At 41.2% G+C, this 14,075-nt stretch overlaps 1 protein-coding gene across 21 annotated transcripts in view; it reads right to left on the reverse strand.

Moving 5' to 3' along the window:
* The window catches only part of MICAL3 (microtubule associated monooxygenase, calponin and LIM domain containing 3), a 235,862-nt gene that overhangs the window by 112,856 nt on the left and 108,931 nt on the right, over window positions 1–14,075 (reverse strand). For all 21 annotated transcript variants that reach the window (XR_009266002.1, XM_058744271.1, XM_058744280.1 and 18 more), the window contains exons 2-9: window positions 11,364–11,703; window positions 9,090–9,297; window positions 7,116–7,232; window positions 6,616–6,717; window positions 5,838–5,993; window positions 4,716–4,816; window positions 1,498–1,755; window positions 1,005–1,120 (exon numbers count right to left, since the gene is read on the reverse strand). Coding sequence is in view for 20 of the 21 variants with exons in the window: in XM_058744271.1 (XP_058600254.1) it covers window positions 1,005–1,120; window positions 1,498–1,755; window positions 4,716–4,816; window positions 5,838–5,993; window positions 6,616–6,717; window positions 7,116–7,232; window positions 9,090–9,297; window positions 11,364–11,627 (1,322 nt within the window). In the remaining variant the exon portion in view is untranslated. The remainder of the gene's footprint in view (window positions 1–1,004; window positions 1,121–1,497; window positions 1,756–4,715; window positions 4,817–5,837; window positions 5,994–6,615; window positions 6,718–7,115; window positions 7,233–9,089; window positions 9,298–11,363; window positions 11,704–14,075) is intronic.

Here is a 14,075-nt window from a genome sequence, read left to right on the forward strand (position 1 = left end):
ACAACAATATACTCAGAGCAGTGGCAAGCACCATACACCTCTCCCTCTCCTTTGATAACATTCCTATTTTTTGACACTGCCCCCCAAAAATCTGAAGGATATGACAAATCCTCATCCTTGACCATTATTTTCCTCCAAACCTACATTAGCCCCTGCTCCCATTCCCACCACGCCAGTGATTCCACAGACACTGAACTGGTTAAGGGCCGGTAGCAAAGGAAAATACACTGTGGTGGGCTGGGATAAAAAGCCTGATCTTAATTTAAAAGGCAACTAATTTACTGTTTTGTTTTGTTTTTTTCAAGGAGGACAATATTTAATTTTTAAGAAAATTACAGATGAAAAAAGAACTTGCTACCAAAATTGCCCAGAGTTTCTTAAGTAACAGACTTAAAATGCTGTCAACCACCAATTGCACCCAGGAAATCTTATTTCTCTAGTTCTTCTGGTCAAGGCATTTGTTCTTTATTAGCAATCAAATCCTAGGATTCTTAACCTCTTTTGTAATAATCTGCTTCAAAATATCTGACATTTGGGAGTTTGAGAAATGTTTACAAGCAGTTTGGGATTTTCTTTTGATTTCAAAGTCATTTTTTATTTCTTTTCTTATGTTAGTATGTCCCCTGCGACTGCACTGATTTCATTAGTTTAAGTCTTTCTACTTTGACAGAAGATTTAATGTACTATTTTTATGTATTTGTTCATGTGACTGTCATAAAGAATCAGCTACTGTCCTTTAATGGAATGCAAAGATTCAGATACTATTTGTCAGTAACAAATTTAATTTGAAAAGGAATAAAAGAAGACCACTTAGATTAAATAATCTTTACATACCTATGATTTTATAAATAAGTATCTTGCCTTTCCTTTCTTTAGTACGAAAACATCTTTAATTAAGAAAGGAAGAGAGAGAGAAGGAAGAAAACCTGTAGTCTGCCTGAGGAGCAAACCATTCATCACTCCCAGTTTTCTCGTGGAAGAGACACCTGGCTGCTTTCCATTACCTCTCAGCCAGGACTTCCAAGGGGCTTGTTCCTAGAGACCAACTTCGTACCATCCAGGCAGAGTCCATAGCAGCTAGGAAGCCCCGGGCTATTCCTGTTCCCATTGGCCAAAAAGGCTATGAAGGAGAAAGGAAATGAGGAATTAAATAAATTGTATTTTAAAAGAGGGAAACTAAATTGAGAAACGAAGAAAGTTTGCTGTTGACAGTACTTTTTGGCAACTATTCAGATACTGGGCTTTTCCACTTCATAAACTGGTAGAGGAGCAAATCACAAAAGCTGCAGAATTTCCATCCATACTTAGCATGTCTAGATGCCCTAGAGCCTGTAATCCTTCCCTACTTCCTGGTGTAACTCCTGTAGGGAGCTGACCTATGCTGCAGCATGTTGTAGACCCTCACTCTACAACCAGGGGTACTCACATTTGCTCTTAATTATTATTGTTTCCTTACTATTGCCTCTTCTATAAAGTACTGCCATCCTTACTACTCACCTCTAGGAGGCTGTCCCCAACCAGAGCCACTAACAACTGGTGTCCATTCTGCTCCCGCACCAAGGCAGCATTCTCAGAGGCGTACATACAAGTGAAGTCGAACATGGCCACGTCAGGCTGCCCATAGTGATTGATGGCAAAATCCAGAGACGGCAGCTGCTGCTGAGTGGAGAAGTCTGCTGCCTCCCTGGCATAGTTCAGCAGAGCCTCTTGGTCCACGTTCTCCCGGGAAAGCAAGAGCTCTGTGTCGGCATAGTCCTGTCTCCAGAGAGAGAAGCAGCTTGAAAGAGAAGCCCAGCAAGAGCTACACTAAACATGTCAGACATAAGCTAGTTTCACAGCTTTTCCTTTCTTCTTAAAGTGATTTCATATCCCAAAATAAGTCTGCTACACAACTTAAAGAGAAAAGAGGCAGGCTGTTTCCTTCTTTTTTTTCTTTAAGGAGGCTTCACACCCAGTGCAAAGCCCAACGTGGGGCTTGAACTCACGACCCTGAGATCAACACCTGAGATGGGATCAAGAATTGGACTTTAACTGACTGAGCCACCCAGGCACCCCAGGGTCGGGAGGCTGTTTCTCAAAGTACAGACTTGGGGCACCTGGGTGGCTCAGTTGTTAAGTGTCTGACTTCAACTCAGCTCATGATCTCACAGTTCGTGACTTCGAGCCCCGCGTTGGGCTCTGTGCTGACAGCTCAGGGCCTAGAGCCTGCTTCAGATTCTGTCTCCCTCTCTCTCTGCCCCTCCCCCACTCACAGTCTCTCTCTGTCTCTCTCTCAGAAATAAAAATTAAAACTTTTTTTAATTAAATAAAAGAGCACAGGCTTTGGCACCTAAAAACACAGTCCTAGCGTTTCCATTTACTTGGAGCAAGTCATATTTCTTTGATTTTGCCCAATCCATCTTTTAGAGTTGTTTTGAATACCAAATAAAATAATTTATGTGACGGTACTTTCTAAACTGAAAAGATATTTTATAATTTATGTTATTATTGGCAATCATCTTCTGGGTAGCAAACAGCTTTTGGCAACTGGGACCATATACAATATTTAGCACTGCATAATTTATCAAATGCAAAGGGAGTACCCGAAAGCTCCAGTGCCAAAGATATAACGTGGGAGCAACAGCAGTTCCAGGGGGCTGGCAAGAAATAAACTGAAGATGGAACAGAGGTTTTCAAAATAATACATAAGATTCTGAAAGGCTTCAGAGAAACCCACCAACAAAGAAAAACAACGATGAGAGGAAAACGGGCTTTCCACATAAAGAAGTGAAAAACTCCTTTTCTGTTTTGGGGATTCCTGGCTAACTAAGCCAAATTTTACTCTTCTAACATGGGGCCTAAAGTTTGTTTCTAAATGTCCCTGATGGTGCTTTAGGCTAGCACTACAAGATGTTAAAAGTCAAAACACAAATACTCAAGTTGGTCCTTGAAACAGTGTTTGTTCAACATTGAATAAGTGACCACAATGGGTTTAGTACTTAGCAGCACACATAGAAACATGGCCCCTGCCCTCTAAAAAAATAAATAAAAAGCAAGATTATTCCTACATATAGCCATACCTTGGAGAAACTGCAGGTTCCGTTCCAGACCACTGCAATAAAGTGAATATCGCAATAGCGAGTCAAATGAATATTTTTGGTTTCCCCGTACATAGAAGTTATGTTTACACTATGCTGTACTCCATTAAGTGTGGAATAGCATTTATCTAAAAAAAAAACAGCCTACCTTAACTAAAAAATGATTTATGGCTGAAAAATGCTAACCATTATTAGAGGGTTTAGCAAGTTGTAATCACTGATCACAGATCATCATAACAAATGTAATAATGGAAATGTTTGAAATATTGTGAGAATTGCCAAAATACGACACAGAGACACGAAACAAGAAAATGCTGTTGGGAAAATGGCACCAACAGACTTAGTGCAGGATTGCCACAAACCTTTAATTTTGTAAAAAAAAAAAAAAAAAAAAAAAAAAAGGGGGCAGTAACCGTGAAGCACAGCAAAACAAGGTATGCCTATAATTTCAACTGATAACCACAGTTCTGCCTAAGGTGGTAGATTTGTCTTAACTTAGTCCCAAGGCATACCACCAGGTTCACTGGCTACTTCTTATTGATAAAGCATCCAACCAAGTATACCTTGCTTATGTTTTTGGCAGAATGGGCTGTACAAACTGCTTTGCCCTATTTCTGCTTATATACATAAAGGAACACAAGGCAGAGAAACAGATACAAGGTCCATGAATGGAAAAGAGACTGTGCTGCAGGCACGTGCTCATTGGCATGCCCCCAACACTGCTGTCAGATAAGGCAACAGTGTAATTCAGTGACATGACTCATTATCATCCTGAAAAGACAAAAGGCACCCTGAAATTCAGCCATGAGTCTGTGGTAAGAACTGTACAGGTCTGAATCAGCGCATCTGGTGCCTCTTCTATCCATTTCATCACATGGGGATAGTAATTCTGATTCAGACTGAAGACCAAATAGGACTTAAGAAACTCTCCTTAAAGAGCCACTACTCTGTGGTTCTCTGATTTCATTTTCTGCTCATCATCTTAGGGAATGTCCTACAATTATTCACTTAGAAAAAAGGCTGAGCCAGACCTCTCATCCATTGTTAGATCATGAAGAGGTCAAAATATACCCTGATCCAGTCAGTGTTCCCTAGACTTCTGATAGTTGTATCTGCAGGAAAACCAGAACCACTCTCAGGCTTCCAGGTCAAACTCCCTTCCCCCCTACCACCTTCTCCCAAAAGACGACCTATTAACCAACCAATAATCAGTCATACATGGAATTAACTATAACCACAAACCAAATCACCTAAAATTAAACTGAGTATCAGAGATAACTGAAATCTGACATTTGCTTTAGAACAATCCAATGGCAGGAGTGGTGAGTGGGGTGAGGTACTACTGAAATAATATTGGCCACATAATTTTTAGAGCTGGAAAATGGGCACATGGGGGTTCATTATACAATTCTCTCTAATTTTGTTTACATTTGAAAATTTCCATAACAAAAGTTTGGTTTTTTTTTTTTTTAAGTTAAACTAAAAAACATTAGAGGAGTTCATGTTCCCAGGAGATGAGATGGGTGCTCATTTTCATACCTTTGAAGGAAAAACTCATCAGACAATAAAATTCTTTCCCTTAGCGGTCACATTAACTAGTACGACATCAAAAGAAGTTTGAAAGAATACATTACTCACATGCAGTATCACCCCTTTGTCTAGCAAACTCTGCTTTTTGGCTGTCATAACAAAATAGTGTGTATCATCTTTGTAGTAGACAATATTCTCCAAGTCGATACCTGCAACCAGAAAACAAATGTGTCACCTAAGGGCTTGCTGAAACAAAGGTACATTAGGGCAGCCAGAAAGTTGTACACAGGCCCACAGAGACAAGAGCTGTAAAACTCCAGGTAGAGCACATGAAAATAAAGAGATGTCTGAGCCCAGATTTTCACTTCCTGCATGTTCAGTTCATGAGAAGAGGAGGAACTTTGTTTTATACCTGCACTATCCTATAATTCACTTGATACCCTAAGGTATCCTAAAAACCATGAATAGTAGGCAGAAATATATGGATTTGAAAAAAAAGGAAAGGCTAACTTCTAGTAAGAGGGTTTGGGTTGGTTCTCAGGTTAAACCTCTTAGATAGTCATCAAAGCAACTGGGAAAATCTCTTTGGCTTTTAATAGGACAACTAGATGCCTGGAAGCAGAGTATGAACTACTGACTTTTTAATTCAATTAATCTAAAACATTGATGTAATTAATGGAAAGAAATCATGTTCTAGAAGATGGAACTGAAATTTGCTGCATGTTTTTGTTGGATCAAAAATATCAAAGTTAATGTATTCAAAAGTTATCACACAACAATCTCATTCCTGTCTAGCACATGGTTTACTTCATGCCCAAACTGGACCACAAGACTGTATACTCAAGTGTGTAAAGTCAGGTTCTCAGTGAACCAGAGAACTATCAACCAATAGCTTACTGCATTGAGCACCATCACTCAGAGCCATAACATAGGGGAAGGGCTTGGAGAAAAGCTGGTACAAGACAGAATGAACCCTTAAAAACAAATAAATAAAAACTAAACCCAGAGCAGCCCTGTCACTGTAAGGAAGACAAAGAACACTAGAGTAGGAGATAGTGATAAGGAAAGCATTATACTAACAACAAAGTATAGAAGTGAAGAAAGAGCAGAGGGGCAAACAAGCAATAATAGCAATGACCACCCACCCACTCTACCAAACCCTCTAAGAGAAGAATCACAAGCAGTTATTTAAATTTTTATCCTAATTGCTTTGGAGGCATCTATACCAACCTGTGGCTTCTCTCAGTTCCTGGAAAAACTTTTGGTTGAAAATAAAAGCCACACCACTGATCTCTTCCACTTTGGCTTCTGCTGTTGTATTTCGGTTAATAAAATTTGCTGTAATGGCAATTGCCAATTTGCCACGAAATTCTTTCCGGCGAAATCCTAGAAGGAAAGACATTTTCAGAGGTGGCCACAGCTTGCTAGAAAAGAAGGAAGATCACTTCAAACAGAAAGGGATGCTGATGAAGACATTAGGGAACATGAGGGATGGGAATCAATGGGAAAATTTTAGGGCAATTCTTCTCTATCTGAAAATAAGGTTTACCTGCCAAAAAATATAAGAGTTCAGGAAAGAAGTCAAAGTCTCCCCCATACTAACAAGCAACATGAAATCTAACTGACCAGAATATTACTTAGTGCAAAGATTTCCAAAGGAAAGGAAAGGAAAGGAAAGGAAAGGAAAGGAAAGGAAAAGAAAAGAAAAGAGAGAAAAGAAAAGCCACCAGCTTACTAAACTTAGATTTAATCCTGCAACCATTTAAAGTCAACCATTTAAAGTACAGCTTATCTCCTAGTGCCCTAACAAGTATGTCCTGTAAGAAGTAACCAAGTACCAGTTGGCTAGTGGAAGGCTGGGCTTGCTATTCAATTAGTATAAACAGCACACATATGCTGATTCTTAGGAGTATCGATTCTGATGACACAAACTCTCACTCACCCCAGGGTTGGGAAAGGGTTACCCTTCCCTCTGCTATGAAGCAGGCAAAGGGGTATTGACAAATACCTTCCAAGGTGTTCCTACGGCCATCCCCTCCGATGATCACTTCAAATTCATACTCTGATACAGGATGGGTTTTGGGGTGGACCAGTGCCCGCCAACCTATCCCTGTGGACCAAAGTCAAAATGAAGGTCATCACCAAGACCATATTCATATACCTAAAACACCTTTTGGTACCAAAGGCAGACCGCACAAAACCCCAAACAGAAAACACTAGGTGTAAAAGCATGAGGTACAAACACCACAGAAAGAAAGAAGCCTTGAAGAAGGCTCACAAAGGAACATTCCCCATCATATGATTTGCAATAATGAATACAAGTGTTTGCAAGAAAGGCCTCCTCATTCAGGCAAAAGTTCCTCAAAAGATATAGTTTGTACAACTGGAGAAGGCTCTTTAACTAGTTCTGAAAATAACCCAGAGATTCTTGTAGTTTTCTTCCTTGATTTCATCTTTTCTCACCCACTCAATTCCCTTTTATCCCTTCTTCATTCCAATCCAACTCACGTTCATTTTCTTGGTCCTCAGGAGGCTGTACAAGGCCTTGGAATTCCACATTGACATGGATCTCAATGCCTAGGATCAAGGCTACTTTCAAAAGTATTAGCTGAAGCTGACGGATACCTGGGGGAACAAAAAGATCATACTAATGAGGGCACACTGAAGTGATTACTGCTCAGGTGCTCATCTGCCCACCTATACAGTTTACCCAGATTCTCAAAGTCTCTGTAGCTGGAGACATTTTCCAAACCATGCTTTACAGCTTCTTTCCTTCTTTTTAAAGGGAAAATAAATCCTCTGCAAGAGATGTTCTAGAGAGACATTCAAGGTCATTCCCACCTCTTGGGTTAGGTGTTCAAAACCACCAAAAGCTCTGAGACAACAGAGATTGCGGACAACAGGAGACTCTCTTTTCCATCTTCCCCTGATTCAGTCAGAGCCACAGTCATCTAACAGCATCTACAATCCTGACAGGACATTGTACCTACCATAAGAGGCAAAAGATGTGCACCCATACGTAGGCTCTCCAGTCTGATACAAAGGGGCTGCACTACTTGAGATTTCCACAGCATCTCCCTTTCATCTTATTATCTCACTCATCTTCACACACTCTTATAAAGCAAGAAGGGGAAACCTTAATCTCTTACCATTCCCCCTCCCACCACTGGTCTACAGGTGCAGAAACTAAGGCTCAAAATGACTGAAAGTCTTGCTCATTATTACACTGAGATTTGTTTATTTCATGTCCAATGAATGACTACCAAGTGGTAAGATAAAAATCTGTCCCTAATGTAGGACTCTCTCAGCTCCAAGGCAAATCCTACATAAGGCAGACAAATCCACTGAATCATATGACCCTTGGTCCTCTCTTAAGACCAAACTCACCTGTAGCTTCTGACTAAGCTGGTACATGCAAATCCTCATCTAAGCCATCTCGGTTATTTTCCCCTGCTTACCACAACCACCACCCTTCTGAGTCACACTCCTAAAGGCTCATTAAATCCCATTCTAACACATATTGAATATTTGCAGACAACCGGATACCAAGATGCTTTACATATTATAGCCCAACAGATGGGCAGAGTACTTCCTCTGCCAGTGGAGTGTGGTAGCTGTTGGCCAATATTTGAAAAGTTGGCACAACTGCCTCAAACAGCCAAAGTTAAGCAGTTTAATGTTTTTTGCAGGACACATCTGGAGGAGCTCAGAACAAAAGTTCCTTGATAAGACTTTCCTGGAATCATTAACGATGATCAATAAACAAGACTTGAACTTCATAATGTAGATATCATCTGTTCTGGATCACTTTTTAGATAGGCTGCTTACTCATGAAAACAAAATCACTGTCTGCATTAACTTGTATTTACTCTATAGGGAAAAGCATGGGCCCAAGCTGAGCTTGGAGATGACAAAAGTACAGCAAGAGCTATCCAGGTTGTAGACCTTATGAAAATCACCTAACCAAACGAATCTCATTACTGATTTGCCACTTGTGACAAAATTAGGAGGCTGCTTCCATAACTGTGGCTTTACAGAAATGTGTCCCCATAGCATTTTGTTCTTATATTAGTAGAGTATCTATCATATCACATTAGACAGAGCCTCATGCTTTGTGCTTCTTCCCCTGGACTAAAAACCACCAAAGGGTCAAGGCTCAAATTGGTAGTATTTCCTAGCCTGGCCCCGATGCTGATCCCACCCACTGCAAGTGCTCAGTAAGAATTCAAGACCTAACTTTAGAAATCCTTAAGCTAAACTCATTTCATAGGAGATAACCCTTGCAGTTCAGAGTCCTAGGTTACAGACCACTGCATCACAGGTATGTTGACTCCAAGCAGAGTGTATTTTCTATACATTAGATACTAATGATATCAGAACAAACTGGGCTGGATGAGTATGAATTCCTCAATCTGCCTCTTTTTATCGAACAAGTGGGTAGAGGTAGGGGTGAGATCTTATAGGGGAACTGGTTTTACTTACTGATATGGTCAATAGCTCCAGCACAGAACTTGCCATAGAACTTCTTGGCACCCAGACCTCGTAGATCATGTATGGTGAATGGCCAGAGATGCAAGACATTGTTGCGGGAGAAGGCATCTCGTTTCTCAATAACAACCACTTTAGCTCCCAATAAGGATAAGTCAATGGCTGTACGGAGACCACAGGGGCCAGCTCCAATGATGAGACACTGAAAAACACAGCTGCTTTCAGGGCAAAGGGAGCACCTCTTAGGAAAGTTCACATTTCTATAACAGTTTCATGGATCACAAAACCATCATTCTTCAAAGCCCCCAAACAGGGCTATTCTCCCAAAAAATCTTGGGAGACCCAACTGGGTCACAGGAGACCACCTGCAATGGCTTGAGAGAAAAGCTGGTGATTGTTATGGATACCGGAGGCTCTTAACTGTCAGTGCTGGACATAAACCCAGCACGTGTGCACCTGTAGATTTGTAATACATTGAAGTGGATCATCATTTCAACAAATGATTTGAAAATCAGATGTCACCTTAATTGACAGGAGAGGATCTTTTGCGAGGTTTCTAAGTCAAGGAGATTTCTGTCCAAAGAGACACAGATTATTAAATACATAGTTCAGGCAATCTTTTTCTTTTTAATGTTTTATTTATTTTTGAGAGAGAGGGAGAGACAGAGTGTGAGTGGAGGAGGGACAAAGTGGAGAAAGAGAGACATACGGAATCTAAAGCAGGCTCCAGGCTCTGAGCTGTCAGCACAGAGCCCGATTTGGGGCTTGAACTCACAAACTGTGAGATCATGACATGAGCCGAAGTTGGACACTTAACCGACTGAGCCACCCAGGTGCCCCATATAGTTCAGGCAATCTTAAGAGTCTTGGAATGAGTCTACTACTCAAGGATTCCTAGAAGGTAACTTTCAAGAGCCAAAGTTTTATGTGCTGAAAAGAGTTCTAAAATCACCATCTTTAGACCAAAAATCCAGGAAACTGATCTTCAAGACCCTTATTCTAGAAAGTACTCAGGGTGAGAATGGACACTTAACTAATTTGTACTCTATTCACAGAAGGGAAAAAAGACATAAAATGTTTCTGGTTTTGAATTCATTTTATTTGCAATAAAACTCCAGAACTCAGTCATAAAAGTCATGCCTTTAAATTTCTTGAATTCTGATGAGTATCTACCCAGATGCAAATCCACTGGAGGAGGTATCCACACAGGGCAAAGTAAAGCTCATGAAAGGACATTAATGATCTAGTCACGAAGTCATCCGCAACTTCATTTCTTTGCTAGCCTGCTCCAAATTTCTCACAAAAGGTGTTTTCACATAAGGAGGAAAGCAGGAAATATATTATTCTTTCTCCAGTTCCTTGTACCTACCCCTGCACAGGTGACTGAGTATCTCCCCTGTTTCATGAAAACTCTCTTTCTCTAGATTGTGAAGAAAGCAAAAGAAATATTTTGGCTTACAAGGCCCTTGCTTATCAAAACAAATCTTTGGAATACGGATGAAAAGAGGTTTGAAGCTTGTGGCAAATCCCCAAGTTAGCAAATACTATCTATACCTTATCGGTCATGAGTATGGAATAAAGACTTTATAAACATGACATGACAGGTAATACGAAGCCATGTTCAGATAGGATGCTAACAGGCCATGGCTACTTCTTTGCTAAGTGACTTGCATCCTCCTAATAGTGTGAGATTCAAAATAGAGCCTCAGGGAAAAAAAAAGTTCCTATACCACTTGACTTCAGGGTTGTTCAGCTCTTAAAGAGCTGAAACACTGAATGTTCATTATGTGAATACATGAAGTAAAAATAGGGTCGGGGGTACCTGGGTGGCTCAGTTGGTTACGCACTAAGTGTCCAACTCTTGATTTCGGCTCAGGTCATAACCTCATGGTTCACGGGATCAAGCCCTATGTCAGGCTCCACACTGGGTGTGGAGCCTGCTTGGGAGTCTTTCTCTGTCCCTCTCCAACTCGCACATACACTTGCACACGTGAGTTCTCTCAAAATAAATAAATAAACATTAAAAAAAAAAGAATAGGGTCTGGGAAATGGGAACAGTCAACTGAACACAAGTAACGAACCCATGAAGTTTCAACAAGGTAGAAGTTGGACTCTCCGTGATAGGTCTTGGCTAGACTCTGCCTAGTTCTCACCCAGTCTACCTCTACCCAATCCTTTTCTTTGGCCTACCTCTACTCAAAATCTTTTCTTTTCTGGTTAAATCCTTAGGTCAGTGACCCCAAAGCCTGGGAGAAGCCAAACCCTTACCTTGGTGTTAGTGCATGCTTTTCCCTTTTTGTAGTCTTTGTGGCTGCCCCGCTTGTCCAACTTTGCCCACAGGGCTTTGGCTTTCCAGTAGTTAAGCTTGGACTTGAGCTTGTGATAAAAGGAGCGGTAGTCCTTAGGCTTCAGTTCTAGGTGGTCACATAGCTCTTGGAAGGCCTTAAGGGTTCCCTTGCAGGTGGTGGCCTGCACAAACCGGTCAAAGAGGATGTGAGCGCGATTCATTGTCTCATTCTTACTGTCCTCCATGCTTCCCCACTCTCAGCACCCCCAACAAAGGGGGCAATGGGATGGCTGTTGATCCACCCGATTCTGTCACATTAATCTAACAAAAATAAAGAAAAAAGAATGGTTAGCAAATCCAAATGCCTACCTACAAACATTTCCTTTTCTTTTCTTTTCTTTTTAAATGTTTATTTTTGAGAGAGAGACAGAGTGCAAGAGAGGGAGGGACAGAGAGGGGGAGACACAGAATCCAAAGCAGGCTCTAGGCTCTGAGCTGTCAGCACAGAGCCCAATGAGGGGCTCGAACCCACAAACCATGAGATCATGACTTGAGCTGAAGTTGGACACTTATCCAATTGAGCCACACAGGCACCCCGTACCTACACACATTTTCTAGGATATGTACCTCTTTTTCAAAGTGGAGTTCCTAAGTGTCATATTCATTCAACAAATGTATATCTTATACCTTTTTGTTTAAAATTTTTTTTCCTTTAACATTTTTATTTATTATTGAGAGACAGAGAGACACAGAGCATGAGTGGGGGAGGGGCAGAAAGAGAGGGAGACACAGAATCCAAAGTAGGCTCCAGGCTCTGTGCTGTCAGCACAGAGCCTGACATGGGGCTTGAACTCACAAACTGCGAGATCATGACCTGAGCTAAAGTCGGTCGCTTAACCAACTGAGACACCCAGGTGCCCCTACCTTCTACATGCCAAGCACTATCTCAGACACTGGGGATGGAAAGATGAGTAAGACAGTGTTTGCTTTCAAGGATCTTACAGTTCAGTGGGTGAGACAGATTAATAAACAAAATGTTAAACGTACTGGGGCACCTGGATGGCTCACTTGGTTGAGTGTCCAAGTCTTGATTTTGGCTCAGGTCATTATCTCATGGTTCATGAGATTGAGTTCTACATTGGGTTCTGCACTGACAGTGCAGAGCCTGCTTGGGAATTCTCTCTCCCTCTCTCCCTGCCTCTCCTTAGCTAGTGCACACACACATGGGTGCACACACAGTCTCTCTCAAAAATAAATAAATAAACTAAAAAAACAAAAAAGAATGTTAAATGTACTATGCTACGTGTCATTAGAGAGAGAGGCATGAGGGATTTGGTAATATAGAAAATAAGAACCTAATTGCAGTGGGTCCTTGTTGAAGATGAACTTCTGAAAGGTGACAGCTGAGTCTTTCAGGATAAATCAGTGTAGCCAGGTGGTGAAGAAGTGTAGAATGTGGAAAAGGAAATAAAATAGGAAGGCTTATGAGTGATTGACTCTTACAGATGAAAGACTCCAGAATGATTTCCAGGTTTCCAGCTAAGGCAACTGAGTAAATGGTGCGCCAGGCCAATGGATTAAAAATGGAACTCATCTGTGAGGGTAGAGTGGTGAGATCCCTTTTGGCCTGTTACATGTGAGCTGCCTTGCAGAGGTTCTCATTAGGCAGCCAGGTATGTATCTGCAGCTCAGGGGAGTAGCTGGGGGTGAACGCCTAGACTGGGGAGTCATTAGCATACAGGTGGTAGTTGAACCTACAAAAGTGGTACAATCACACAAGGAAAGCCCATGGCAAGAGAGAGCCAAGAGTTCTGGATAAGATCTGGGACTCATCAACTTGTAAGGAATTGGCAGAGAAAGAAGAGCTCTCTAAAAAGATTATGAGGTACAGTGGAGAGAGGTCTGAAGAGAACCAAAGGGCAGTGTCCTAGCAGTCTAAGAAGCACAAAGTTCAGAAGTGTTAAAGTAAGTAGGTATTCAAATGACTGAAAAAGTCCTGCTGCTACACATGATACATGTCAGGGTGGGAAGATTTTATAGCCATTCCATTTTGCCCACAAACATATTTGACAAAAATGATAATGTCTACCCCTTCCATTTATCCAAAACATCTACACATCCACCATCCTATGTTTGCTGGCTAGAACTTTAAGATGGGAGAAGACACTTTACATGCTCTTTTAATGCACTCACTTCCTTGGGTCTGTTTCATCATTTTTGTAGCACATTTTATTTATCATCACTACTTAGACCTATTATTGGGAGGTAGGAGGCAAAGGGCCGAAGACCAAAGAACAAAGAAGCAGACCAGAGCAAGGAGACAAGCACTAACACAGCGCTGAACCCCCCTGTGACAGATATTGGTTGCATGACCCTGGACAAGTCACTTTGTCTCACCAAGCCTTGATTTTCCCTTGTGTAAGATGAAATTATACTGGATGTTCTCTAAACTCCTCTTCCAATTCTCAAGTTTTCTGAGTTTAGTAGTGAGGAAATACTCATGGTCACAGTACTCACCTCTGGTGTTCTAGTCAGAATGCTCCATCATAGGCATAACACCAATTTGCTATTAGTGTGACAAACAGGACTGCACTGAAACTTTACTTTAAGGAGGACTTAGTCTATACTACCCAAAACAATCCACACATTCAATACAATCCCTGTCATCATACCACCAGCATTCTTCACAGAGC

Source organism: Neofelis nebulosa, chromosome 8 (genome assembly GCF_028018385.1).
Source record: "Neofelis nebulosa isolate mNeoNeb1 chromosome 8, mNeoNeb1.pri, whole genome shotgun sequence".
Lineage (NCBI taxonomy): Eukaryota > Metazoa > Chordata > Mammalia > Carnivora > Felidae > Neofelis > Neofelis nebulosa.